General features: G+C 41.7%; 1 protein-coding gene across 2 annotated transcripts in view; it reads right to left on the reverse strand.

The window, feature by feature from the left end:
- Positions 1-2,536: 2,536 nt before the first annotated feature.
- LOC124593233 (sodium/potassium-transporting ATPase subunit beta-2-like) overlaps positions 2,537-27,807 on the reverse strand; it is a 319,478-nt gene continuing 294,207 nt past the window's right edge. For both annotated transcript variants that reach the window (XM_047131910.1, XM_047131909.1), the window contains exons 5-7: positions 22,279-22,383; positions 8,375-8,543; positions 2,537-3,434 (exon numbers count right to left, since the gene is read on the reverse strand). In XM_047131910.1, the coding sequence (XP_046987866.1) occupies positions 3,331-3,434; positions 8,375-8,543; positions 22,279-22,383 (378 nt within the window). In that variant the 3' untranslated portion in view covers positions 2,537-3,330. The remainder of the gene's footprint in view (positions 3,435-8,374; positions 8,544-22,278; positions 22,384-27,807) is intronic.

The raw sequence follows: 27,807 nt of genomic DNA on the forward strand, positions 1-27,807 counted from the left end.
GCATAGCTTCGTTTCCTGGAGGGCTACGACAAGCGGACGGTGCAAGCGGAGCAGCAACTTCAAGTCCTCTCGGTTGGAGCGAATGCTGCGAATATTCCAGTGAATAAGTGCCATCGTAAGAAAAGGAAGATGAGAGAAGTGGTCACCTTGACGGCCGCTTAGGGCCTGGCTTCGAGCGAGCACTGCCGCCGCTATCAGTAGGCGGACAGTCATCGTCCATTGGGTCTATAGGGTCATCGGCCATCTCGGGAGGATGGCCGGGAGGGGGAGCTTCCTCCGCCAGTGAACGGCCAGATGTACGGCGACCAGCGGTGCGGCCAGGCGAAACGGATGACGGCCTGGGGCGGCAACCGCTGGGTGGCGCAGGAGAAGAAAAGCGCCGTGGCAGAGAAGGAGAACTGTGCTTCCTATGCGCCTTTTTGGAAGGACGTGTAGTGGAAGGACCGGTCGAAGGCTGGGAGGTCGAGGTACGGAGGAAGTCTGCACGGGATGGTTCCTTCTTGAAGGCCCGTGCATCTGACTTCGATGTCTTCGTCTTAGCAGAAGCTGAGGAAGGTGCTCGTGTCTGTGGGGTGATGGGAGGAAGAGGAGACGTCGACCGCGCAATCTTAGCACTGGCCGAACGGACGACCGTGGTGCTGAAGGTCAGATCGCATGTCTGGGTTGCTACCTCCCGGGTAGTCCGAGGAGAGGCGAGGAGAGTACTGTATTTCCTCGCTGGGAGCAGCGTGGGCTTCCTACTAGCCAATAGCTTGCGAGCAGCCGAGGTGGACACTTTCTCTTTGACCCGAATTTCCTGGATACAGCGTTCTTCCTTATAGACAGGACAGTCGCGGGAGGATGCGGCATGGTCACCCTGACAGTTCACACAATGAGGAGACTGAGGTGGACAGTCACCCTCATGGGCATCCCTGCCACAAGTAACACATTTAGCCGCATTGGAACAAGACTGTCGAGTGTGATTGAAATGCTGACACTGGTAGCAGCGCGTAGGTGTCGGGACATAAGGGCGAACAGAAATAACCTCGTAGCCCGCCTTGATGCGCGATGGCAGCTTAACACTATCGAAGGTCAAGAAAATTGTCCGGGTCGGTACAAGGTCATTGTTGACCTTTTTCATGACCCTATGGACAGCCGTCACGCCCTGCTCAGCGAGGAATGATTGAAGCTCCTCGTCAGTCAATCCGTCGAGGGAGCTAGTATAGACTACACCACGAGACGAATTCAAAGTTCGGTGGGCTTCCACCCGGACAGGGAACGTGTACAGGAGGGTGGCCCGAAGCAGTTTTTGTGCCTGAAAGGCACTCTCAGTTTCTAGTAATAAGGTGCCGTTACGCAACCTGGTACAAGATTTGACAGATCCGGCTATGGCATCTACGCCCTTCTGAATAACGAAGGGGTTGACAGAGGAAAAATCCTTTCCGTCCTCAGATCGAGAAACTACGAGGAACTGTGGGGCAGGCGGTAGTACTTTTGTCACTGTTGGCTGGTCACGTTTCCGTTTTTGGGTCGAAGTCGAAAGAGATGGATTAGAATCCATTGCGGAGGAATCCCCCATGATTGCCAGCGTCTCCGATGGCGCGCTCCTTCCTTGTGGGGACCCTCTCAGAGGGCACTCCCGCCTTAGGTGAATGTTTACACCTCAGGTCACACCTCCCGAGAAACAGACGGAGGGACCAATCGGCATGGTCAGAAGGTATCAGCTCAGGCAATCACCCCTCCCCGGGCCTGGCCTTTACCAGGGGGTACGCGCGTGCCTTACATGTCTACCCAGGGCGGGGACTTACGCGTTGCCCCGTCACCGGCTGCGCGTGCGAACGCGTGGGTCGGCCTTCAGGCACGCACAGGGAGGAAGGAAGAAGAGGAAAAAGAAGAGAGAGAGGGAGAAAGAGGACAGACTGTCTCAAACGCCGAGGCGGAGACCAGAGAAGGCAAGGAGAAGAAGGCAATGAGAAAGCAAGGAGAAGAAGGCAATGAGAAGGCAAGGAGAAAAAGGCAATGAGAAGGCAAGGAGAAAAAGGCAATGAGAAGGCAAGGAGAAAAAGGCAATGAGAAGGCAAGGAGAAGTCAAGGGAAAGAGTAAGGAAGACAGTGAGGTGGAGAAGAGCATGGAAAGGAACCAACAAAAGGAAGGAAGAAACGAGAAGTGAAAAACCAAAAAGACCACAATTATAGGTCGTGGAACCGTCCGTCTCCGGACGCAGGCGCTAACTACCCCCGTGAGGGGGATGGACTCCTTTTAGTCGCCTCTTACGACAGGCAGGAATACCTCGGGCCTATTCTAATCCCCGGACCCGCAGGGGGGATTCGAGGGTGATGGTGACCATTAGTCCAAAGGTAAGGTTTTCAACAGATGGCAGCACCAGTCCTGAAAATTTTAGATAGCTACTAAAGCAAATATTTGTTGGTTCTTTCTGTTTACAGTTTTAGTAATAGGCTATACAAAGTTTTGACCATATGATGACATTAATGATGTTCTTAGTTTTGCCCCAAAATGTAAACCTCTTTTCTCAATTTTTAACATGAATACAACATGAATATTAAAAAATATTTTATTTTCATATAAGATCTACTTCAAGTTAAAACAGAACTGAGAAAATAATAAAGATCTTTCTCCTAAATATCCAAAATTCCTGTTGTGTGAAATAGGTACTAAAAGTGTGTCATGTTTTCTTACATGCTGCAGGAAACAGCATGCACAGCTGGTGGCAGCCTTTTCTTTAAACATACAAATAGTTGTGTTACAACAATGTTCAAGCAATACATATGCAAAAGGCAGAATGGAAAATATTACAGTAGTTCTGAAAACTGATTTGTGTGACAAAGACTTTAAGAAAGAATTGCAACAACAAAGATGATAAATTACTAAATTACAACAATATATTCTGAAGAATTAGAAGTAAAATATCTTAATGAAAATGAATGTGGCATATGACAATATACACATGAAATACCATAAATTTTCAAATTCCCCAGAAATTTTTGAATTAAGGCACACCATTATATAACCAAGTTGACTAGGATTGTTGGGAATTTGTTGGCTGTGCAGTAAAGACAAAATGGTGACACTCAAAACTACTGCAGTTCATGTTTCAGCTGATACACTCCACTACACTGCACTGTACTGTACACTCTTACAACACCAATTGCTAATCCTACATAGTCTAATCTGGACAATCAGCTCCAAAAATATGTTCAAAACACAAATATGTTCTCAGTCAAACATCAGATAGTTGAATTACAGCATATCCGTATCACTTCTACTACAACTGGTGTTCAGCTTGCCATGGTCAAATCTGCAGAATTACATTGTTTCATTGAATTGTGTTACTAATCAATCATAAGTTCAAGATGTACCATGCCAATTCTGTACTGTCTATTATGTTTTATATTTTTTGCCCAAGCTTTGCACTCAATATTAATGAGTATTCCACCTGAAAAATAAATAATGTAATTCAGAAAGTTTATCATGGTGAAATTTCTGATTCTATTTTGTTAATTAATAGAACTTAGACATCACTAGAACAATAACAACAACAACAACAACAACAACAACAACCAGTCATCATTTTATACATTATATTAATTACTCACACAAGTAGTTATTTAATTCTGAGGCCACCAGCATTAGCAGTTTGTCAAACTTAAATTAAGAGGTACTCAGTTATGTCTCTACTCAGAGCTTGTGATTGCTGTGGAAGGAATGGCATATTTCCATATACAGCGTCAGTGGGGATTATTAAAGCTAAAAAACTGAAGGATTAAATTAAAATAGAAAGTGAGAAACTTTCAGGCAATGCCAGGACTTTATCTCCTGGCCTTCTTCCTAGGTTTGATACTCTGGAGAAATGACAAATGCTTAAGCTTGCTATAAAAATGTGTGAGAAGTCACTCTGAGAATTACTGGATACTCACCAATATCCATTCTTGCATTAATACTACGTGGTACTGACAGTGATTTTAGGTTTAAATGTACGTGGAACTATTTGAATTTATGGAAGAGCCTTTGTTAACATAATATTCAGTCAGCTGGACACCAATATGTTATTGGAGCACTTACACACATGTATATATATATATATATATATATATATGGAAGGAAACATTCCACGTGGGAAAAAATATATATAAAAACAAAGATGAGGTGACTTACCGAACAAAAGCGCTGGCAGGTCGATAGACACACAAACAAACACAAACACACACACACAAAATTCAAGCTTTCGCAACAAACTGTTGCCTCATCAGGAAAGAGGGAAGGAGAGGGAAAGACGAAAGGATGTGGGGTTTAAGGAAGAGGGTAAGGAGTCATTCCAATCCCGGGAGCGGAAAGACTTACCTTAGGGGGAAACAAGGACGGGTACACACTCGCGCACACACACACACATCCATCCACACATATACAGACACAAGCAGACATATTTAAAGACAAAGAGTTTGGGCAGAGATGTCAGTCGCGGCAGAAGTGCAGAGGCAAAGATGATGTTGAATGACAGGTGAGGTATGAGTGGCAGCAACTCGAAATTAGCGGAGATTGAGGCCTGGTGGATAATGGGAAGAGAGGATATATTGAAGAGCAAGTTCCCATCTCCGGAGTTCGGATAGGCTGGTGTTAGTGGGAAGTATCCAGATAACCCGGATGGCGTAACACTGTGCCAAGATGTGCTGGCCGTGCACCAAGGCATGTTTAGCCACAGGGTGATCCTCATTACCAACAAACACTGTCTGCCTGTGTCCATTCATGCGAATGGACAGTTTGTTGCTGGTCATTCCCACATAGAAAGCTTCACAGTGTAGCCAGGTCAGTTGGTAAATCATGTGGGTGCTTTCACACGTGGCTCTGCCTCTGATCGTGTACACCGTCCGGGTTACAGGACTGGAGTAGGTGGTGGTGGGAGGGTGCATGGGACAGGTTTTACACTGGGGGCGGTTACAAGGGTAGGAGCCAGAGGGTAGGGAAGGTGGTTTGGGGGATTTCATAGGGATGAACTAAGAGGTTATGAAGGTTAGGTGGACGGCGGAAAGACACTCTTGGTGGAGTGGGGAGGATTTCATGAAGGATGGAGCTCATTTCAGGGCAGGATTTGAGGAAGTCGTATCCCTGCTGGAGAGCCACATTCAGAATCTGATCCAGTCCCGGAAAGTATCCTGTAACAAGTGGGGCACTTTTGTGGTTCTTCTGTGGGAGGTTCTGGGTTTGACAGGATGAGGAAGTGGCTCTGGTTATTTGCTTCTGTACCAGGTCGGGAGGGTAGTTGCGGGATGCGAAAGCTGTTGCCAGGTTGTTGGTGTAATGCTTCAGGGATTCCGGACTGGAGCAGATTCGTTTGCCACGAAGACCTAGGCTGTAGGGAAGGGACCGTTTGATGTGGAATGGGTGTCAGCTGTCATAATGGAGGTACTGTTGCTTGTTGGTGGGTTTGATGTGGACGGACGTGTGAAGCTGGCCATTGGACAGGTGGAGGTCAACATCAAGGAAAGTGGCATGGGATTTGGAGTAGGACCAGGTGAATCTGATGGAACCAAAGGAGTTGAGGTTGGAGAGGAAATTCTGGAGTTGTTCACTGTGAGTCCAGATCATGAAGATGTCATCAATAAATCTGTACCAAACTTTGGGTTGGCAGGCCTGTGTAACCAAGAAGGCTTCCTCTAAGCGACCCATGAATAGGTTGGTGTACAAAGGGGCCATCCTGATACCCATGGCTGTTCCCTTTAATTGTTGGTATGTCTGGCCTTCAAAAGTGAAGAAGTTGTGGGTCAGGATGAAGCTGGCTAAGGTAATGAGGAAAGAGGTTTTAGGTAGGGTGGCAGGTGATCGGCGTGAAAGGAAGTGCTCCATCGCAGCGAGGCCCTGGACGTGCAGGATATTTGTGTATAAGGAAGTGGCATCAATGGTTACAAGGATGGTTTCTGGGGGTAACAGATTGGGTAAGAATTCCAGGTGTTCGAGAAAGTGGTTGGTGTCTTTGATGAAGGATGGGAGACTGCACGTAATGGGTTGAAGGTGTTGATCTACGTAGGCAGAGATATGTTCTGTGGGGGCTTGGTAACCAGCTACAATGGGGCGGCCGGGATGATTGGGTTTGTGAATTTTAGGTAGAAGGTAGGGGTGCGGGGTGTCGGTGGGGTCAGGAGGTTGATGGAGTCAGGTGAAAGGTTTTGTAGGGGGCCTAAGGTTCTGAGGATTCCTTGAAGCTCTGCCTGGACATCAGGAATGGGATTACCTTGGCAAACTTTGTGTGTGGTGTTGTCTGAAAGCTGACGCAGTCCCTCAGCCACATACTCCCGACGATCAAGTACCACGGTCGTGGAACCCTTGTCCGCCGGAAGAATGATGATGGACCGGTCAGCCTTCGGATCACAGATAGCCTGGGCTTCAGCAGTGGTGATGTTGGGAGTAGGATTAAGGTTTTTTAAGAAGGATTGAGAGGCAAGGCAGGAAGTCAGAAATTCCTGGAAGGTTTGGAGAGGGTGATTTTGAGGAAGAGGAGGTGGGTCCCGCTGTGACGGAGGACGGAACTGTTCCAGGCAGGGTTCAATTTGGATGGTGTCTTGAGGAGTCGGATCATTAGGAGTAGGATTAGGATCATTTTTCTTCGTGGCAAAGTGATACTTCCAGCAGAGAGTATGAGAGATGGGAACTTTCTCTTCAATATATCCTCTCTTCCCGTTATCCACCAGGCCTCAATCTCCGCTAATTTCAAGTTGCCGCCACTCATACCTCACCTGTCATTCAACAACATCTTTGCCTCTGCACTTCTGCCGCGACTGACATCTCTGCCCAAACTCTTTGTCTTTAAATATGTCTGCTTGTGTCTGTATATGTGTGGATGGATGTGTGTGTGTGCGGGCGCGCGCCCGCCCGCGTGTATACCCGTCCTTTTCCCCCCCCCCCCAAGGTAAGTCTTTCCGCTCCCGGGATTGGAATGACTCCTTACCCTCTCCCTTAAAACCCACATCCTTTCGTCTTTCCCTCTTTCCTGATGAGGCAACAGTTTGTTGCAAAAGCTTGAATTTTGTGTGTATGTTTGTGTGTCTGTCGACCTGCCAGCACTTTCATTTGGTAAGTCACATCACCTTTGTTTTAGATATATATTTCCTACGTGGAATGTTTCCCTCTATTATACACACACACACACACACACACACACACACACACACACACACACCCACAAAACACCATTTGGTGCATGGTGGAGGGTACTTTATATGTCATTTCCTTTCCTGTTCCACTTGTCTATAGACTATCTACATGCCTCGATACATGCACTAATTTTTTTATCCTCATGGTCCTTATGTGAAATATACATTGGCAGCAGTAGAATTTTTTTGCAGTCAGCTTCAAATGTCAGCCCTCTGAATTTTTTCAATAATGTTCCCTGAGAGATTCCCATCTGAGTTCACAAAGCATCTCTGTAATACTTGTATGTTGATTGAACGTACTGGTAACAAATCTAGCAGCCTGCCTCTGAATTTTTTTTTATGTCTTCTCTTAATCCGCCCTTGTGGAGATTCCAAATGCTCTAGCAGCACCCAAGAATGGGTTGCACTAGTGTTCTATATGCAGTCTTCTTTATAGACGAATACACTTAACTAAACTTCTCCCAATGAACTGAAGTCAATCATTCATCTTCCCTACTACCAGGCTTACATGCAATTTCCATTTCATATTCACATAGCTATTTAATCAACATGATTGTGTCAAGCCATACAATATTAATGCTGTATTTGAACCTTATGGGATTGTTTTCTCTACTCATCTGCATCAACTTGCATTTTTCTACATTTAGAGCAAGATGTCACTCATCACACCAACTACAAATTTTGTTTAAGTCGCCAGTCACTCAACAATGACACTCTCCCATTCACCACGGGATCATCAGCAAACACTCACAGATTGCTATTCATCCTGCTTCTCAGATCATTTATGTATAATGAAAATAAAAGACCTATCACACTTCCATGAGGCACTCCTGATGACACCCCATCTCCAACCAAGGACAAACTGCTGGGTTCTATTACTTCCTGCATCCCTATAGCAAGAAACACTAACCAAGGCCACACAATGAGTCACTTTTACTTATATCTGACAGGCTATAAAAAGTTACCCGCGAGAAGAGCGAAAACTTTTCTGGAATTACTTGGTAAAGAAAAGAGTTGTGTAGAGTGTTTCAGAGGAAAGTTCTCCATGCTAATGATGGTACAAACAAGGATTTGCAAAATCAGATTTTCAAATAGCTGTACTGTTCTTTATGTGCATAGAGAAATTACCTGTGAATTCTTTTTACTTTAATTACTAATTATGTGATTCACTGTGTCATTTTATAATGTGAAATGAACAATTAAAGTTCATATAGCTGAACAGGAATCTCACCTTTGGGTCTTTCAAAATTGATAGCAACCAGTGGACTGAGATATCCTTCAGAATTCTCATACGGATAGAAGTATCCAGGAAACCCACGATCTGGTATGTACTTCAGAGGACCGATGTTTTCAATGTCTGCAGGATTCTCTCCTTCACAAGATATCCACACTGTATTCCTCTGAAACAAAGTTATTTCACTCACATTGATATTTACAAGAATCAATACCAAGTTGCTGAGTTATCATGATTATGTAACTACTAGTTCACATATATTTTGTCTTATCAATGCATTCAGCTTTACCAACTGTATTGAGATAAATACAAAACTGATACACATAGAAAAAAGTTTAATTGGATCATCAAATTCTCCATGTTTTTTTCCTCAGAAGTATCTTTTAATCACATCACAAGTGGCACTAGACACTTCCTACAGGATTCACCTACATTTACTTTACAAAACAATTAGTACATATAGGGAGCACCGAGTAGATAATGGCCTGAATAGAAACCCCTATCCTGAGATGCGCCATTTTCTTGTAGAAACTATTACACAAAATGTGTTCTAGTCTGCTGTTTCTGCTGGATGAAAGAGAGGAAGAGTAATTTACTGTTTTTCTAGTAATTATTTTATATGTAACAACAATTCCAAATTCTGTTGTTTTAGTGGAAGAAGTGATGCAATGAGTGTAATAGGATATGCTTGTTGGTAGTGCAAGTTCCCTGTGCACTAAAGCACTGGAGATTGTTACCTTATTGATTAATTGGTTGTAATGTAGCAATTACTGGAGTTAAAGCCCCCTTACTATTGCTCTTACATGCACCAAATATGAGAGGATGGACTGAGTTTTGGCTGAATATTTACATCACACAAACAGTCTTGTGTCCTTATTCAAATAATTAGGTACTCTATATTGTCTGTACAGCCCACAGATCAGTAAGAAAAATGTTGGAACTACTTACACATTCTCACTTAATCAGACAAGAACTGCTATGGAATCTCTCTAAATTATATCTGTACACTTTGACAATAGAAGACTATCAGTATGATAGAAGTTGCTTGTCTATTTTTTGTTATATTTGAATCTCCATTACAGCTCATTAAAATCATTTGTTGGAAGTTTCCAAAACTGGTCCATACTAAGACATGCTGTCTGTCCATTGGTTAAGAATTATTTGTTGCTCATGATAAGAAAAATAAATTACTGTTACTGATATTATTATTATAATTATAATTTCTTTCTTTTCTCAGACGTTATGTCTGGTCAAAAATGGAAAGTGATGCAGACCTTGATCAAGCGTGACTTCCTTTTAACTGTTCGGTATATGTTATTTTGCTTTTAGGAACTTTCGGGTAATTGAACATGTATCAATAATTACAGATTTCTGTAGTTGTATATACAAGTTTGGATGTAGCTGTATTGCATTGATGTACTGGTGTATATTGTGTGGTATGACTCTTGTAGTCGAAAGTATAATTGGTATAATGTCAACTTTATCCTGATGCCACATGTCCTTGACTTCCTCAGCCAGCTGGATGTATTTTTCAATTCTTTCTCCTGTTTTCTTTTGTATATTTGTTGTATTGGGTATGGATATTTCGATTAGTTGTGTTAATTTCTTCTTTTTATTGGTGAGTATGATGTCAGGTTTGTTATGTGGTGGTGTTTTATCTGTTATAATGGTTCTGTTCCAGTATAATTTGTATTCATCATTCTCCAGTACATTTTGTGGTGCGTACTTGTATGTGGGAACGTGTTGTTTTATAAGTTTATGTTGTATGGCAAGTTGTTGATGTATTATTTTTGCTACATTGTCATGTCTTCTGGGGTATTCTGTATTTGCTAGTTTTGTACATCCGCTTGTGATGTGATCTACTGTTTCTGTTTGTTGTTTGCAAAGTCTGCATTTATCTGTTGTGGTATTGGGATCTTTAATAATATGCTTGCTGTAATATCTGGTGTTTATTGTTTGATCCTGTATTGCAATCATGAATCCTTCCGTCTCACTGTATATATTGCCTTTTCTTAGCCATATGTTGGATGCGTCTTGATCGATGTGTGGCTGTGTTAGATGATACAGGTGCTTGCCATGTAGTGTTTTCTTTTTCCAATTTACTTTCTTCGCATCTGTTGATGTTATGTGATCTACAGGGTTATAGAAGTGGTTATGAAATTGCAGTGGTGTAGCCGATGTATTTATATGAGTGATTGCTTTGCGTATTTTGCTAGTTTCTGCTCATTCTATAAAGAATTTTCTTAAATTGTCTACCTGTCCATAACGTAGGTTTTTTATGTCGATAAATCCCCTCCCTCCTTCCTTTCTGCCATATGTGAATCTTTCTGATGCTGAATGTATATGATGTATTCTATATTTGTGGCATTGTGATCGTGTAAGTGTATTGAGAGCTTCTAGGTCTGTGTTACTCCATTTTACTACTCCAAATGAGTAGGTCAATATTGGTATAGCGTAAGTATTTATAGCTTTTGTCTTGTTTCTTGCTGTCAATTCTGTTTTCAGTATTTTTGTTAGTCTTTGTCTATAATTTTCTTTTAGTTCTTCTTTAATATTTGTATTATCTACTCCTATTTTTTGTCTGCATCTTAGATATTTATAGGTATCTGTTTTTTCCATCGCTTCTATGCAGTCGCTGTGGTTATCCAATATGTAATCTTCTTGTTTAGTGTGTTTTCCCTTGACTATGCTATTTTTCTTACATTTGTCTGTTCCAAAAGCCATATTTATATCATTGCTGAAAACTTCTGTTAACTTTAGTAATTGGTTGAGTTGTTGATTTGTTGCTGCCAGTAGTTTTACATCATCCATTATTATTATTATTATTATTTCTTTCTTGTCTCAGACGTTATGTCTGGTTAAAAATGGAAAGTGACACGGACCTTGACCAAGCGCGACTTCCTTTTAACTGTACAGTATATGTTACATTGCACTTAGGAACTTTCGAGTAATTGAACAAGTGTCAATTACAGATTTCTGTAGTTGTATATATAGGTTTGGATGTAGCTGTATTGCATTGATGTACTGGTGGATATTGTGTGGTATGACTCCTGTAGTTGATAGTATAATTGGTATAATGTCAACTTTATTATTATTATTATTATTATTTTATTATTATTATTATTATTATTATTATTAATTCATTAATTCATTAATTCACTAAAAATAACCATTTACAGGGAAAGTAAGCAAATGTGTACTTGTAGGCTATCACTTGTTGTGACTTGTCACCATTGACCTTCTGATGTAATTTAGTGAAAACTTCTAATTTCATGTTTTAGATGGAAATAAAATATGTACTTAGGGTCTCTAAAATAAAAAAATAAAAAACCTGACATTGAACCCTGCCTCCAACAGTTGAGACCACGATTCCAACTTCATCCACCACCACTACCACATAACCTCCCTTACAAGCCTTACAAGAATTCCTCACATCCAGCATTGCTTCACAAACCTTCCTCAGGTCCCTACAACATGACCCTACTGTTCTCTGCATAACTCCAGTCACTACATTCCCTAAAAGCTGATGACTCCATCATTATGCTCCCATCAGACAAAGGCTCTACCGCTGTAGTACTTGACCAAAGGGAGTATGTTAGTGAAGGTCTACGCCAGCTGTCCGACACCTCTACATACAGTGTCTACCATCAAGATCTCATCCCTGTGATTCAAACTGACCTGCAATCCCTCCATAAAACCTCAGGCCCCTCACAACGACTAACACCTTAATCCATAGAACTTCTTGTCCTGCCCAAACCACACATGCCCATCTTTTACCTTCTTTTCTTAAGATCACGCAAACACGACATCCTGGCTGTCCTATAGTTGCTGGCTTCAAAGCACCCACCAAACACATATCTACTTTAGTTGATCAGCCCCTGTAATCATTAGTACAAAGACTCTCCTCCTACATCACAGATACCAACCATTTCCTAGACTGTCTGAAATCCATACCCGCACCACTCCCATAACACATCTTGCTTCTCACCATTGATGCCACCTCTCTCTATACCAACATCCTCCACATACATGATCTGTCTGCTGATGAACATTTGCTCAGTCAGCACCCACCTGATTCCACACATGACATCCTTCCTCCTAGCCTTAATCAGCTTTATACTGACCAACAACTACTTCACCTTTGAGGGGCAGACATGCATACATATCAGGGGTTAAGCCATGGGTACCAGGATGGCTCCTTCCTATGCCAATCTTTTCATGGGTCACTTGGAGGGGGCTTTTCTGGGATCTGTAAGTCTTCAACCCCTGGTTTGGTTTAGATACATTGACAACATCTTAACTGTATGGACTCATGGTGAGGCTGACCTGCTAATTTTCCTGGAATCTCTGAATACCTTCTCTCAGTTAAATTTAATATGGTCCTATTCTGAATCCCTTGCCACTTTCCTTGATGTTGATCCTGTCCCCACCAAAAGTCAGGTACACACTTCCATCCACATTAAACCTACCAACAAACAACAGTACTTACATTTTGACAGTTGCCATCCTTTCCATGTCAAACATTCCCTCCCATACATACTTGGCATCCAAAGCAAACATATTTGTTCAGATGCAGACTCTTTACAGCAATACACCACCATCATCACCTCAGCCTTCACTGCATGTAATTACCCATCAACCTAATTAAAAACCAGATATCTGGGGCCTCATATCCAATCCTTGTACTGCTGATCCCTCCAAAAAGCAGCTTTGACACACGCCATTGGTAACTCAATATTATCCAGGTCTGGAAAGCATTAATCAGCTACTTCAACAGGGCCATGACTTCCTAAAATCATGCCCTGAAATGGGATCCATTCTCTCTGAAACTCTGCCCACTACACCTAGAATAGCTTGCCATCACCCTCCCAATCTCCACAATACTCTTGTCCCTTCTGCACCCATCTCCCTATCCAATGGCCCCTACCCCTATGACTGTTCCCACTGCAATACTTGCCCTATGCACCCTCCTGCCACCCCCTATAATAGCTCTGTAACTGGTGAAACACATACCATCAAAGGGAGAGCAACCAGCAAAAAAACACGTCATATACAGGTGTTATGTAAACACTGTTTGGCTTTCTATATCAGCATGACTATCACCAAATTATCAATTAGAATGAATGAGCATAGGCAGAGGACGTGTACTGGCAACTCACAATATCCTGTTGCAGAGCATGCTCTACAACATGACATTCATGACCTCACTGCCTGTTTCATCACACACACCTTCTGGATTCTTGCTCCAGACACCAGTTTCTCAGAACTCCACAGGTGGAAACTAGCACTACAACATGTCCTTGGTTCTCGCCATCCACCTGGCCTTAATTTACATTAATTTATTTTGTCTTGGCATTTCTTCACTGTAACTACTGTTTGCTGCACTTTTTTTTTTTAGTTTTCCACATCTTTCATTGTCTATTTTTCGCTGCCCCCCCCCCCCCCCCCCAACCTCTGTTACATAGAATGTACTTAACTTCTCACTCTTACTGACTCGACTCGTTTAATATGTTTAAGCAGCTTTGCTATCAAAATTTGTTCACCTGAAATGGAGTACACCACGTATACTGAAGTGTTGAGTATGTGGTGCTCCTGCAAGGGATTGTGGTAGCTGGAAGCATGGTGGTATAAATCAACTTCCATTGGTTTAGGGTATAAACTGTGGGCAAATGAAATGTCGAGCCTGTACTGAAATAGGACATCTTGAAAAGGAAGTTTGCCATCTTTTTCTGTTTCCATGTGTTATATAAGTGTTCAGTGCTCCTATCTGTGTCACATACTGTAGAACACAATACCCCACATTGAATTAATGACACCAACCAACAGTATCAGAACCATAAATCTAAAAACCTAATTCATTTTTACCTCTGGTCGGGGAAAAAACTAGCTTATTTGGAAAGTTGGACACCTGGGGCTCCAAACACTGCCAACAGTACCATCGCTCCTGGACGCTTGCTGAAAAGCTTTCTCCAGAACAGAGTGTGCTCAACTGTTGTTGCTGACCAATGTCCTCTCACCTGAAACCACGTTCCTTTCAATGGCTTCTTGAGTTTGGGAAACAGCTAGAAGTCTCAGGGAGCCAAATCACAAGAGTTAGGAGCCCATTGAAGCAGAGGAATCATCCAAAAAGGCTGAATCAGGTGTGAGAAATGTGCTGGAGCATTTTCATGATGGAGGTGCCAATTTGCTTTTGACCTCATGTCTGGTCTCTTGCACACCACATCATATACGGATGGAGGACACCCCTGTAGTACTCTTTGGTGATTTTGGGGCCTATGGTGCATACTCGTGGTGTACCACAATGCAAGAGTCAAAGAATGCACCACTTTACTATTGCTTTGATGTTGATGACAACAAATGCTTTCACTGTAACTACTGGGATTTGGTTTCTGGGTCATACCTGCACTGCCAGGACTCATTACCAGTGATTTTGGTGTTCACAAAGGTAGGGTCACTGTCTGTGGAGTCAGCATGCTCTGTGATACTTCAACATGAAGTTTCTTTTGCTCTACGAGCAGTAGCTTTGGCAAGAATTTTTCCAACACTCCCTTCATGGCCAAATCTTTGGTCACAATTGAAAGTGCCAAAAAAATTCCTGATGCCCACTTCTTCCTCAGTTCCTCTGATAGTCACACAATGTTCCTGCATTACCACAGCTTTCACTTTGGCCATGGCCTGCTCGTTTCAGCATGTTAATGACTGACAAGAGTGCGGCTCACTCTTCACTGACATGCAGCCATCTGTGAACCAGTTGTACCCTCCTTAATCTGCATGGTGTCCATACCACTGTCACCAAAAGCCATCTGAATTTTCTAAGTGGTTTCCACCTGGCTGTTTCCCGGTTTCTCACAAAATCTGATGTAGTACTGCTGCTCCCACCATTCTGTCGTTTCCCTTGCAATGAAAAACTGATGTGAACACTACACACTACCTTACTCAAATGCTGCCTGCCAGCAACTGGCACTATTGACAGGCAGGAAAAAATTCACATTCAAGGAGTCAGCTCATGCAAGCACACTAATTAATTTGAAATTGTAATTAAATTGTAAAATTGTCACTATTCTAATTTGTATAATTTATTCTGGAAAACATCTGATAACTTCATACTTGTTGATCTGTGTAAGTAGTAGCTAGAAGTCTGAAATGGCAGAAGTTAGAGAATGGTGCATTATGGCTTAAATTGTCATGAAGATGCTAAAGAATTGAAACCAGTTTGTGACATTTTACTTAAATATGTGGCAAAGAAAATAAAAGGAAGGATAAAGTTTCATCATGCAGCTTTGGCATTATCTGTCAGGAACTGTCCCAATCATATTCCTAGATGACAATGATTATCACAGTGAGCCACATTTCAGTGAAGATCAGTGAGAATCAGATGAGGACATTTTACATTTAATTATTATTCTAAACTTCCTTCTCACTTAAAGTGGTAGCACACACCTAGTGTTACAGTACCTAAAAAAGTGCACATAACAGTCAATGATTCTTATTACTAACAGGGGAGTTCATGATATATGGTAAACTGCATGTTTTCATTGATGGAATTCAGATGTTCCAAGAAATTCTCTTATTTTTGGGTCCTGGTGGACAAATATAAGTGTTGTCAACATACTGAAAGAAACAGGTTTTAGTTCAGCAGCTTCCAAGTGCTCTGTCCTAAGTACCCAAGGAACAGGTATCTTGCAACTGGGCTGCTTAAAATATTGTGCAATAAAAACAAGAAAACAAAATAATTCCATGACAGAACAAGTCTAAAAAGTTGTGTCAGCTAAGCACTGAACTTCTCACTAGTTAATTTTATGGAGTCTTCTGAAGGAATTTGAGTGGAAAGCAAGACAACATCAAAGCGGAGCATGATATTTAGCTCCTGCAGCCTTAACTCTTTCTGCCAGCAGATAAAATTATCATTTCGTACATGAGTGCCCAACAGACAAGCCACTTGCTTCTCCAGGGACGTGTTGCTCACTATTGTTTGTATGGCCTTGGCAGGCCATACAACCTGGCTGGTACAGTAGTGAGCTGGGGAAGTGATTTGGTGATGACGTTTGTGAGCATACTGTTCTTCAACAGGTCAAGTGTGCTTTGCTGCACTTTGTTGGCTGAGTCTGCTGCTGTGTTCTGATATGCTGAATTGCACAGAAGATATAAAATTTTCTGCTTTCAATCCTTGCACTGAAGGAGAACAGTGGCACTGCCCTTATCAGCTGGAAGAATATTGATTTCTTTGTCTTCTCTGAGAATACAAAATGCTGCCATTTCTGTTTTGGAGATGTTGCTTCAGGGTAGAGCCAAATTTGTGAGGGTTTGGTAGGTTTTCTGGTAGATTTCATCTGCAGTATCATTTGGTACTCCTTGGATAGCTTACTCCACAACACTCACAATCTCTATAGTTTCAGGAGATATATCTGTAGGCTCAAAGTTCAACCCTTCTTTCAATACCATCACTGCTTCATCCAGTTGTTTCCCCACAAGATTTCTCACAGTGCATCTATGGGCTGCATCATCTTGTGTTTGTGTAACTAGAAATTGAGAAAACTTGGCAATTTGTCTCTTCATTGATTTCTTGTACATCTACTGTGACTGTGTCCAGGTGACTGTCAAACCATTACCATGAATCTGCAGAGATTATCAAGGACATCCACAGATGAAGCGTCAAAATCTCTCTGGTATTAACAAAGCTGGCATCAAGTATATTCCCCTACCCCCACCCTCCTTTTTCTTTTCTTGGATGAAAAAACAATTGAAGTCATGTCATAACCTTAGAATACTAATAAGTAAAAGAAGTTAAAAGTGATCATATTGTAAGTCCAGTCAACAAAGGGAAAGAGAAGGTCTTCCCCATGGAGGAAGATCCAAAAAAATATGCCGGAGAGATAGCAGTGGCCCTGAACCAAAGGATAAATGTTCTTCACCATATTGCTACAATGGATAAAAAGTAAAATGTGGTTGACAGCCTAAGCGTCATTTGTTAAAATGGCTGATAAGTCAGATTGCAAACATACACTGGAATGAAAGTGGTTAAAGAAAAAGGGCATTCAGTCAGGAAATGGCAAACCATCAAAGATTGACTTCAATGAGCACAAAGTGGCAAGGGATCACCCCTTAACAAATGGCAATTGCTAAAACAACAGAGCCCGATACATAACCAACCCAAAATTATCTCCTCATGATGAGAGGGCCAAGAAGAGATTGGCCAAGCCACTGAGAAAGGTTTAATTTCCCAGAGCTTGTTCCCATGAAGATAAGACCAGTGGTGATGCCAATGTGACACCATCTGCTGACACACAGCAACATGAAAATCAACCAAAGGAGTGAAAGAGCTACCAAGTTCAGGTAGGAGGACAGCAGCCTTGGCAGCAGCACCAGCAGCCTCATTTCCTGTCAGACTGATATGACCAGGAATGCAAATGAACATCACAGTGGCTCCCTCAACAGCGAACAAGTGGAAGCTTTCTTGAACCCATTGCACTAAGGGATGGACGGTGTACAGCACATAGAGGCTCTGAAGGGCCCTGAGAGAATCAGAGCATGTGACACAATTAAAAAGCCTGTGTCACTGTGTAGCCTGATAGAGAGCGAAGAGCTCTACAATAAAAATCGAGCAGTTTTCTGTAAGCCAATACCAAAACTGGTTGGTGTCCATTATGAACGTACACCTTACACTACAGTAAGTCTTAGAGCCATCAATGTATATAAAGCTGCTAGTGCTAAATTGCATGTGAAGGTTGAGAAACACAGTGATAGATCAAATCCAGAGTAGTGTCCTCAGGAAGCAAATGAAGTCCAAGGTGAAGATGAGCCACCACATGAAGCCAAGGTGGTGATGGTGCATACCCATTGGGATTTGTGGCAGGTAACGTGAAGTTAAGCTGCCAGAGCAGTAGCTGAAAGTGAACTATGGGAAGTAACAGAAGTAGGGCATGCCCCATACTGATGGTCAAGGGAGTCACTGAAAAAGATGGCATAAGATGAGTGGTCAGGCATGGAAGTCAAATGGCATGCATACCCACTAAGGGGGGGGGGGGGGGGGGGGGCAGCATGCCAGTATGACAGTCTTAATTTGGTGGCTTCTGCATCATAGACACACTCATCAGGCCTAGTGTAAAAGGTGCCAGTGGCCAAATATATTCCACAATGGTGGATTGTGTTAAGATGGTGTAAGATGGGTGGACATGCAGAGGAATAAAGGAAACAACCATAGTCTAGTTTCGAACAGACAAGGGATCAGTACAAATGGAGGATGTTGGTCCAATCCACTCCCCAGGAAGTAGAGCTCAGGACACATAGGACATTGAGGGACTGGGTATACCTTGTAGCCAGGTAAGACATGTGGGAGGACCAATAAAGTTTCATGTTGAGCATGAGCCCCAAGAATTTTATAGATCAGTTTCAGTGAACAGAAGAGCAACAGGCTCAGGATGTAAATACAGTGGAAGAAACCCACTGTGGTACCAGAAATTCATTCAAACAGTTTTGTCAGTGGGAAAGCAAAAGCTGCTGTCAATGCTCCATGAGTAAAGATGATAGAGAAATCACTGAAGATGTTGCTCAAAGACACAAGCTCATGGAGAACTGTGACAGAACACAAAGTCATCGATAAAATGGGAGCCAGAGATGCCTGGCATGGGACAATCCATAATAGGGTTAATGGCTATAACAAAGAGGACGATGCTCAGGACAGAGCCTTGAGGCAACCCGTTCTCCTGGATAAAGATGTCTAACAAGGCCAAACCCACATTTACCTTAAAATTGTGTTTCTTAAAAATTCCTGAAGGATATTTGGCAGGTGGCCTCAGAAGCCCTCCAGCAGGTGTTGTAGGCTTTTCCAAATCAAGAAACACAGCCACAGTCTGCTATTTCCACGGAAAACTCTTCATGACTTGGATTGACAATGTGAGGAGATGCTCAACTACTGAATTGTACACTCAAAATCCACATCATGCTGTGGTTAGTAGATTGTGAGACTTGATCCACCATACCAGCTGGCCATGATCTAGTTCCTTCAAAGTAAAGGTGGCGTTTTAGCTTTCATGATTCTGAGAGAAGAAAGGTATCACCCGAACTGTCTCCAATCATTTTTGAGGAGAGAATTTGGGATGGTAGTGGCTTGGGCTCAAAATCTCCACAAAATAGCAGCCAAAGGTGCTTGAGATAATAGGGACAACAATGACATCATCTGCTATGGTCAAGCTGGAAATCAGAGAATGGACATTGGTCTTTGAGCCCATGGAGGTTGCCCACATGACAGAAGAGGGACTGAAATGTTGAAAGAAATAGTAAATGAAATCCACCTGCCTTTTTTTTACACTCCTGAAGAATGCAACAACACTACATGTACAATTATTTATAACAAGTACAGTTTGCCATTGTAAGATGATGGTTAAAACATGGAGAGCATATCCCTGTTTGAATCACATTGTGGCATACCTCAGGCCACCAGGGGCCTGGGATATGGTGCAGTAAAGATGAAGTGTGTGATATGGACCATTCTCGGTAGTAAGGATAATGTTCATAAGGTTCTATATGACGTCATCAAAACTGGACAAATTTTGTTTGTTGAAGGTTTACAGGGAGGTACTCCAATGTTAAGACAAATGAGGTTGAGCTGATTGAGAAGATCAGCCAAGAGGGAACCTCTTTGACAGGTTCTCGAAGAGCCCCAAAGGGGATAGTGGGCATTTATGTCTCCGATCAACATAACAACATGAAGGGAGTGAAGGAGCTGACCAGTAAGCTGGAGTAAGTCTCCCTGGTGAAAGTGAATGACAGAGGGATGTAGATGTTACAAAGAGAAAAGGTGAAATGAGGAATAAAAATGCACACTGCAACAGCTTGCAGCCAGGTGTTCAACAAGATGTTTTGGCTGTGAGCATCATCCTGGATGAGTAGCATGATGCATGACTCCTCCATGAGATGGGAGATGGAATGCCATCATCTTGGAAAGGTAACACTAGAGGTCTGCACAGTCGCAAGCAAACAATTTTGTTTCTTGGAGGCAGAAAACAGGTGGAGGCTTCCAGAGCAGCTGTAATTCCTCCTTGTATCATCTACTGCAATGATATTCCATTAGAGAAGAGTCATAATGGGGAATGGGGAGGAGTGAACAAATAAGGATAACAACCTCGAAAGCTTCCCAGTGCCATCCTTTGAAGACTCACTGCTAAGAGTGCAGAGGCTGGAGGATCCTGTTCCATGAAATCTACAGAGTGTGCCAGCAAAGTGAAGGTCAGCTGCATGAGGGTATCACACAGTAATGACAGTGAAGAGTATATCCAAGTTGGAGAAAGAGAAGACCATTTGCTTTGTTTGATTTCTTGGAGCCTTTGCAGTTGGCAGATGAAGACTCAGATGTTTGTTGACTGGCAGGACATAAAAAGTCCTCATGGAAGTATTGCTTTTGTCCTTTCCAACATGCTGGTTGTGTAGCAGGGGATATTGTTGCTGGGATGAAGATCTGATGGCTTGTTGTGCAGCTGTAGAAGAAGGAGATGCCACTGTAATACCAGGTGATTTCACAACTGCAATACTGAAATGGAGGTCACAAGCCTGCGTGGCCATGTCAGTGTTGGAGCAAGGCATATCAAGAATGGTACTGTTTGTACCGGATGGTAAAATGCAGAGCTTTCAACTAGCTACCAACTTGTGAGCAATAGGGTAGGGTACTTTCTCCTTCACCTTGACCTACTGAATGAACTGCTCATCAAGATACACGGGATACCCATGGGATGACGAGGCATGGTCACCATTACAACTGATGCAGTGGGCAGGAGGCGGCAATCACCCTCATGAGCTTCTCTACCACAAGTAACACATTTCACCACATTTTGATAGAACACATGAGTGTCGTTATAACGGTGACAATTGTAGCAGCACATTGGGTTGGAATGTACAGTCAGACTGTGATGACCTCTCAACCTGCCTTAATCCTTGATCAAATGTGAGAAAAGCAGTGCATGTAGGCACTAAGTCTCCATCAACTTTTATCATTACCCAATGGGCCACAGTGACTCCCTGATCAAAGAGGTAATTTTGGATATCTTCCTTAGTCAGACCATCAGGCAGCCTAGTGTAAATATCATGTGAAGAATTCAGAGTATGCTGGGCATTGACATGAACAGAATGTTGTTGGGTTTGAAAATCACAATTGGCCTTCAGACGCGAAGTGCCATTACATAAGCATGAGCAGGATTTCACAGGGCTTAGAACTGCATCAACAACTTTCTAAATAGCGAAGGACTGACCTCCTTTGGTATGTGGTACCACAAGGAACCTGGGTGCATCTAGCAGAATCTTTGTATCTTTAGCCTCATTTTGTTTACATTTAGTATATGTAGATGTAGACTAAGATGGTGATTGGCTCATTGTGAAAAAATCCCCCATTATTGCCAGCAACTCTGGTGGTGGGCTCCTTCCAACTGGGGAACCTCTCAGAGGGTGCTTATCTGCCTTAGGTGATCGTTTACACCATGCTCAAACCTCCTAAGCTCCTGACAGAGGGGCAAGTAGGCAGTTGAGAAGGTAACAGATCTACTTGGGAACCACACACGTTAATATCAGTATGACCTTAACAAGGAAGTTTTAGAGCTAGTTCATATCTTCCTAGATAATAATAGTTGATTGTTCTCTTGCCTCCCTCCACCCCCACCCCCACCCCCCTTTCAATCTCAAAATGTGCCAACATGAATTGAATGTAGTTACAGAAATACTAAAGCCAAGAAGTTAGGAAAAAAATTGTTTTACATTTTCCAGATTTAAGGAACTTCTATACATAGTTGTCTCAATAACAGAGTGAAAGATTCAGTCTTGTTCTTTAACTCTGCTCAGATGTCTAACTACCTATTTCTTTACTGACATTCATCCATTCCTAATAGAGTGTATTGTAACATATACATATGCTGTACCTTTTCAGGAACCGTGATTGAACGAATATGATCTTTCAGATCTTCAGGCATATCTTCAGGGAGATTGTTCGTGTCATTGTAATACTCTGGTACCCAACCATATATCTGTAATGAAGAAATTTTACATTGAAAGCATGCTTATACACAAAATATCTTAGCAATTTAATGGGATTGTGCTATAGAAGTTTTGTAAGCAATAACATTATTGAGTATTGTAACTTATTTGACTGTATTGTAGACTGAAAGATTTTAAATGAATTCTGTCTGTTGAACAGCTTCATCTATTATTAACTGTCACCTGCCAATGTCCATTAATAGTGTAGACATATCTGCTGCATGTAGCTACAGACAAAAGCAGAAACCTGGTGTCACAATGAAAGACAGTTTACATGAAAAATATGCACAGTAATGTAGTGAATTTTAATGTTATTTTATCCATGTTTGATCTTATGAAATCTGAAGCCATTAATGATGTTGGTGAATATGCAACCAGCCATGAACTCTTAAAATGCTTTATTTTGATGACATAATTGGTTTCAGGCTACCACAGCCAATTGTAATGTAGCAAAGTGGGACAGCACATAAACAGATTGATACCAAGGATTTCAGGGTTTGTAATAGTATTATGCAATGTTTACACCATGTTATGTACATGCACAAATTTCAGTTATATTGTCTTACAATTACCATACATACGAAAATTACTTACTTTACTGATATAACAAAATTCGATGCCTAATATTTAAATCTGATTGACGTATGGAGATACTATACTTTAAGCTCAAATTACATTATACCAAACATAAATACACACTAAAAATATTATTTGTAAGATCAGGACATGAAAATGCATTAGTAATGATGAGAGAACACTATGTAAAGACACCAAAGTCATTTTAGCAACAAAAGTCATGGTGTAATTACAAAGTAACTGACTACATTCATCAATAAATTGTTAACACAGAATATTTCATGCGATTTCGATGTGAAATCTTATTTATTTCAACACAATTATTATATCAAACTTGTTGCCACTATCTGTTTAACTAAATTTATACTCAAACTCATGAATGTTAATACATTTCAATTGTATGTTTAGTTATGTTCAGTTCAAACAATACATAGAAATCTTCTGTAATTGTTGCACATTATGTGAGAACCAGTGGGTCTTACGTCACCATTAGGTAAGTCTTACATCAACCCTAGATAAGATTAGGATGATAAATCTGTGTATGCCTTTTTAGAAATAAAAAGGTGAAAGTTAAAATCCAGTGTGCCGTCTATGTCATTTAACCCTCGACCAGGCATACCACCTTTCATAACATGAACAAGCATGCAATTCAATTTGTACACATGTAAAAAATAACTGTATTTAGGTTACTAGGGGAAACCTGTATTACAGTTTATGTTAGTTTATTTTATTGCTGTTTTATTAAACTACCATAATATGAGCTAAATCACTGTTTAATTAAATAATAATAAAATAAACCTGCCATTGTACTACTACAGTGTTGCACACAAATGGTACCCCAGTAAGCATTCAATAGCACAGCTGCAACAGATTTATGACATAACTGCCTCATTATGGGATTGTGCTACTAGCTCAGAACCTAGGTCATTTTCTTGCACAGTTCGTAAATTTCTTCTCACCTATCTTATTGTTTATTTTATGTTTAGCTACTCACTTGAATGTATTCTGTGCTAGCTGAAGCAATAATGAAATAATAGGTATGGGCTCCCAATTTTTAAAAAAATGAAATGGTACAAAATAATGTTTTTTGTGACTAGTACACTTTACACACAGGCATGCCCCTTGAGGGTTAATAGTTCATGTACCACAAAAACTGTCTTAATATTGCTAGATGTGGACACCAGGCATGCTTCAAAAAGGGGAAGAAATTTACTTTTGAAGAGCTACACCATCCGTTCAGTGAAGTGCAAATCTGAAAGTTAAGTATTCAAGGCTGTTCCAAGAACCATCAAAACATTTTAAGGTTGCTAACATTTCCAATTGTGGTGATATGCTCGTGACCAAAATGCCAATGTTACTGGAAATGTTTGCCTTGTGAAGATGGACATGGTAGTTCATTCATAACTGGTTATGCACTGAAGTAGAAAAAAAAACACACACACACACACACACACACACACACACACACACACACACACACACGAGGGAGGGAGGGAGGGAGAGAGGGAGGGAGAGAGGGAGGGAGAGAGGGAGGGAGAGAGGGAGGGAGAGAGGGAGGGAGAGAGAGATATTAAGATTAAGACTTTTGGGCAAAAACAATTGAGGTCATAAGTGCTCATGTCATAACTTGAAATGATCAATTACTGCATGAATTTGCAGTCAATAACACTCACAGCCCAATTAACTGAAGTGTAGTGATATCTAAAATTGACAGGAGGTTGCTCAAATGGTTGAAAATTGAAGTTCCTTCTCCATATTATTACAATGAATAAAAAGTGAAACACCGTCTACAGCTCATGCTGTATCTGCTAAAATACCTGCTAATTCAGATGGCAAACATACATGAAAACATAAACAGTTATAAAATCAGCATTGGGTCAGAAAATGGCATACTGTCAATGGTGGGTTGCAGTAAGGTCAGAGGGGTGTGGCGTCTCCAGTTCACAAATGACAGCGATTAAAATGACAGTATTAAATATGCAGCATAGCTAAAAGTATTTCCTCACGATAGGAGGGACAAGAGAAAATCACCCAAGCCATGGGAAGGTGTTTAATTTCCTGAAGTTTGGAGAAGAACAGTGTTCATGCCAGAGAGATGCAATGTTCCCGAGTGCAGCAACACAAATATCATCTATAGGGACAGAACAGATGAAAGGGGTAGGTAGTTGGACTGCAGCTTGAGCAGCAACATCAGCAGCTTCACTCTCCAACACTCCAACATGATCAGCAATCCACATCAACAACATGGTGGCTCCATCATCAGTGAGTGAATGGAGGCATTCTTGGATTCATTGCACTATAGGGTGGTAAGTGTATAGCAGACTGAGGCTTTGGAGTGAATGAATCTGAACATAATACAGGATTGAGAAACCTGTGCCGTTGGATGTACTAGGTGGCTTGATAGAGTTCAGAAAGCTCTGCAGTAAAAACAAGCATCGTTCTAGAAGCTGGTATCTAAAATGTTTATTGCAAATGGAAAAGAAACATCCAACATCAAGGTCAGTCTTAGAGCCATCAGTGTAGATGATGGTGCAAAGTTTGAGAACCTTACAGTAGTGGTAGGTTGAATCTAGAATAGTATCCTTGAGAAGTGAACTAACGTCTAGATGAACATAGACCTCAGCACAAAGCCAAAGTGGTAAAGGGCACTCACCCTTCGGGAATGTGGCAGGTAACATAGGGCCAAGCTTCCAAAGCAGTATACGAAAGGGAACTCTGGGAGGTTGCACTGACCCTGTATAGGTGGTCAAGGGAGTCATAAAAAAAAAAGGATGCATAGGATAGTGGTTGAGCATAGAGAACAGACAGCATGAGTATCTGCTGGGGAGAGCATCGTACTAGTATGACAGCAGTAGTTCAGCAGTGTCTGCATAGAGACTCATAACCAGGCTAGTGTAGGAAGCCCCCAATGACCAAACATATGCCTTTATAGTGTATTGTGTTGAAACTGCATAAAATAGACAATAGTGCAGATGAATAAATGAGACAGTCCATTTTTGATTGGACAGGGGATTGGTATAAATGGAGGAGGATTTTCTGATCTGCTCTCCTTGAAGGACCATTTAAAACACACAGGATATTTAGAGGTCAGGTACAGCATTCTGCCATGTAAGATATGTGGGAGGACCAGCAGAGTTTCCTATCAAGCAGGAGCACCATGAATTTGTGGTTTCAACAAACAGAAGTGCAACAGGACACAGATATAAGGATGGTAGAAGAAACTCTGTACATTGCCAGAAGTTAAGGCAGACAGTTTTTTTCATGGAAAATTGGAAGTCATTGTCAATACTTCGTGAGTAAAGGTGTTTAAGACATCACTGACGTCATCACTCAAGTAAACATGTCCATTGACAGCTGCAGTAGATCCGAAAATCTTCGACAAAAAGAGAGCCTGAGATGGCTGGCTGGTGACAGTCCACAATACAGTTAAATGCTATGGCAAATAGCATTACGCTCAGGATAGAGGGCTGAGGCTGAGTCAAACCCACACAAACCCTGAAAACCCAGTGTTTTAAAAACTCGGGAATAAAATGGATCAGGCAGCCCTGCAAGCCCCATGAGTGAATTGTACAGAGGATGCCCCTTGTCCAGCAGGTATCATAAGCTTTCTCCAAATCAAAAAACACAGGTACAGCCTGGAATTTCTGCAGAAAATTGTTCATAACAGGAGGTGACAGGGTGATGAGATGATCAACTCCAGAGCAGTGTTTATGAAATCCAAATTGTGCATTTGTTAGCAAATTCACAGACTTAAGCCACCATATCAGCCAACCAGTGATCATGTATACCACCATCTTGCAGACACTGCTGGTTAAGGAAACTGAGTGGTAGCTGAATGGAAGATGTTTGTCCTTATCAGGCTTGGGTATGGTCATTAGAGTGGCTTCAAGCCAGCATCTGGTAAACATGCCATCTGTCCAGGTGCAATTATATGTATGAAGGAGAAAGTGCTTGCCACCAAGAGAGAGGTGCTGCGCCATCAGAATGTGAACATCACCTGGCTCCGGAGCAGAGGATCGTGATGAAGTGAGAGCATGTTTCAGCTTCTTCATAGTAAAAATGGTATTGTAGCATTCATGATTCTGAGGGAAAGTATATCTCTCAAGTTGCCTATTCTCATTTCCAAAGGAAGGAAGGCAGGATGGTAATGGGTGGAGCTTGAGATCTCTGCAAAGTATCTAACCAACATGTTGGAAATATCAATAGGGTCCACAATGGCATTACTCATTACCATCAGGCCAGGAACTGGGAGATGTACTTCAATTCCAGAAATCAAATGTAGGTTACCCCAAACTACAGAAGAGGTAATAAAATGGTTAAAAGAATTAGGAAAAGAGATCAAAGTAGTTTCCTGGTATCTCTGATAATGTGACAACACTTTGCATGAAACTATTTGTAATGAATACAGTTCTCCTTTGCGGGATGGTGTTCGGAGACACACAGAGCACGTCTCCACAAGCAAATCACATCGCAGCATTCCTCATTCCATCAGGGGCCTGGTACACATCATGGTAAGGAAAAGGTTCTAGAGATTGAACATTCTATGGCAGTTAGAACAATATTTGTAAAGTACTCTACCTGCTCAACACTGCTGTAGAAAGGTTGTAATTTAATGTTGCCAATGAAGAGAAGGGCCTCCAATCAGCTTTAGAAAGCTGACAACTGGTCTTGCACACAGATGGTACATGAGTTAGCAGATGAATTACACACAGGAAATTATCACTAGAGTATGTATCGAAGAGGGTGGATGACTCTAGAAAGTGGGAAAGCTGTGCACTAAAGAATGCGAGATCCAGGTGTTAGATACTGTGTGTGTGTGTGTGCAGATTCTGAAATAA

The sequence above is a fragment of the Schistocerca americana genome, chromosome 2 (assembly GCF_021461395.2).
Source record: "Schistocerca americana isolate TAMUIC-IGC-003095 chromosome 2, iqSchAmer2.1, whole genome shotgun sequence".
NCBI lineage: Eukaryota > Metazoa > Arthropoda > Insecta > Orthoptera > Acrididae > Schistocerca > Schistocerca americana.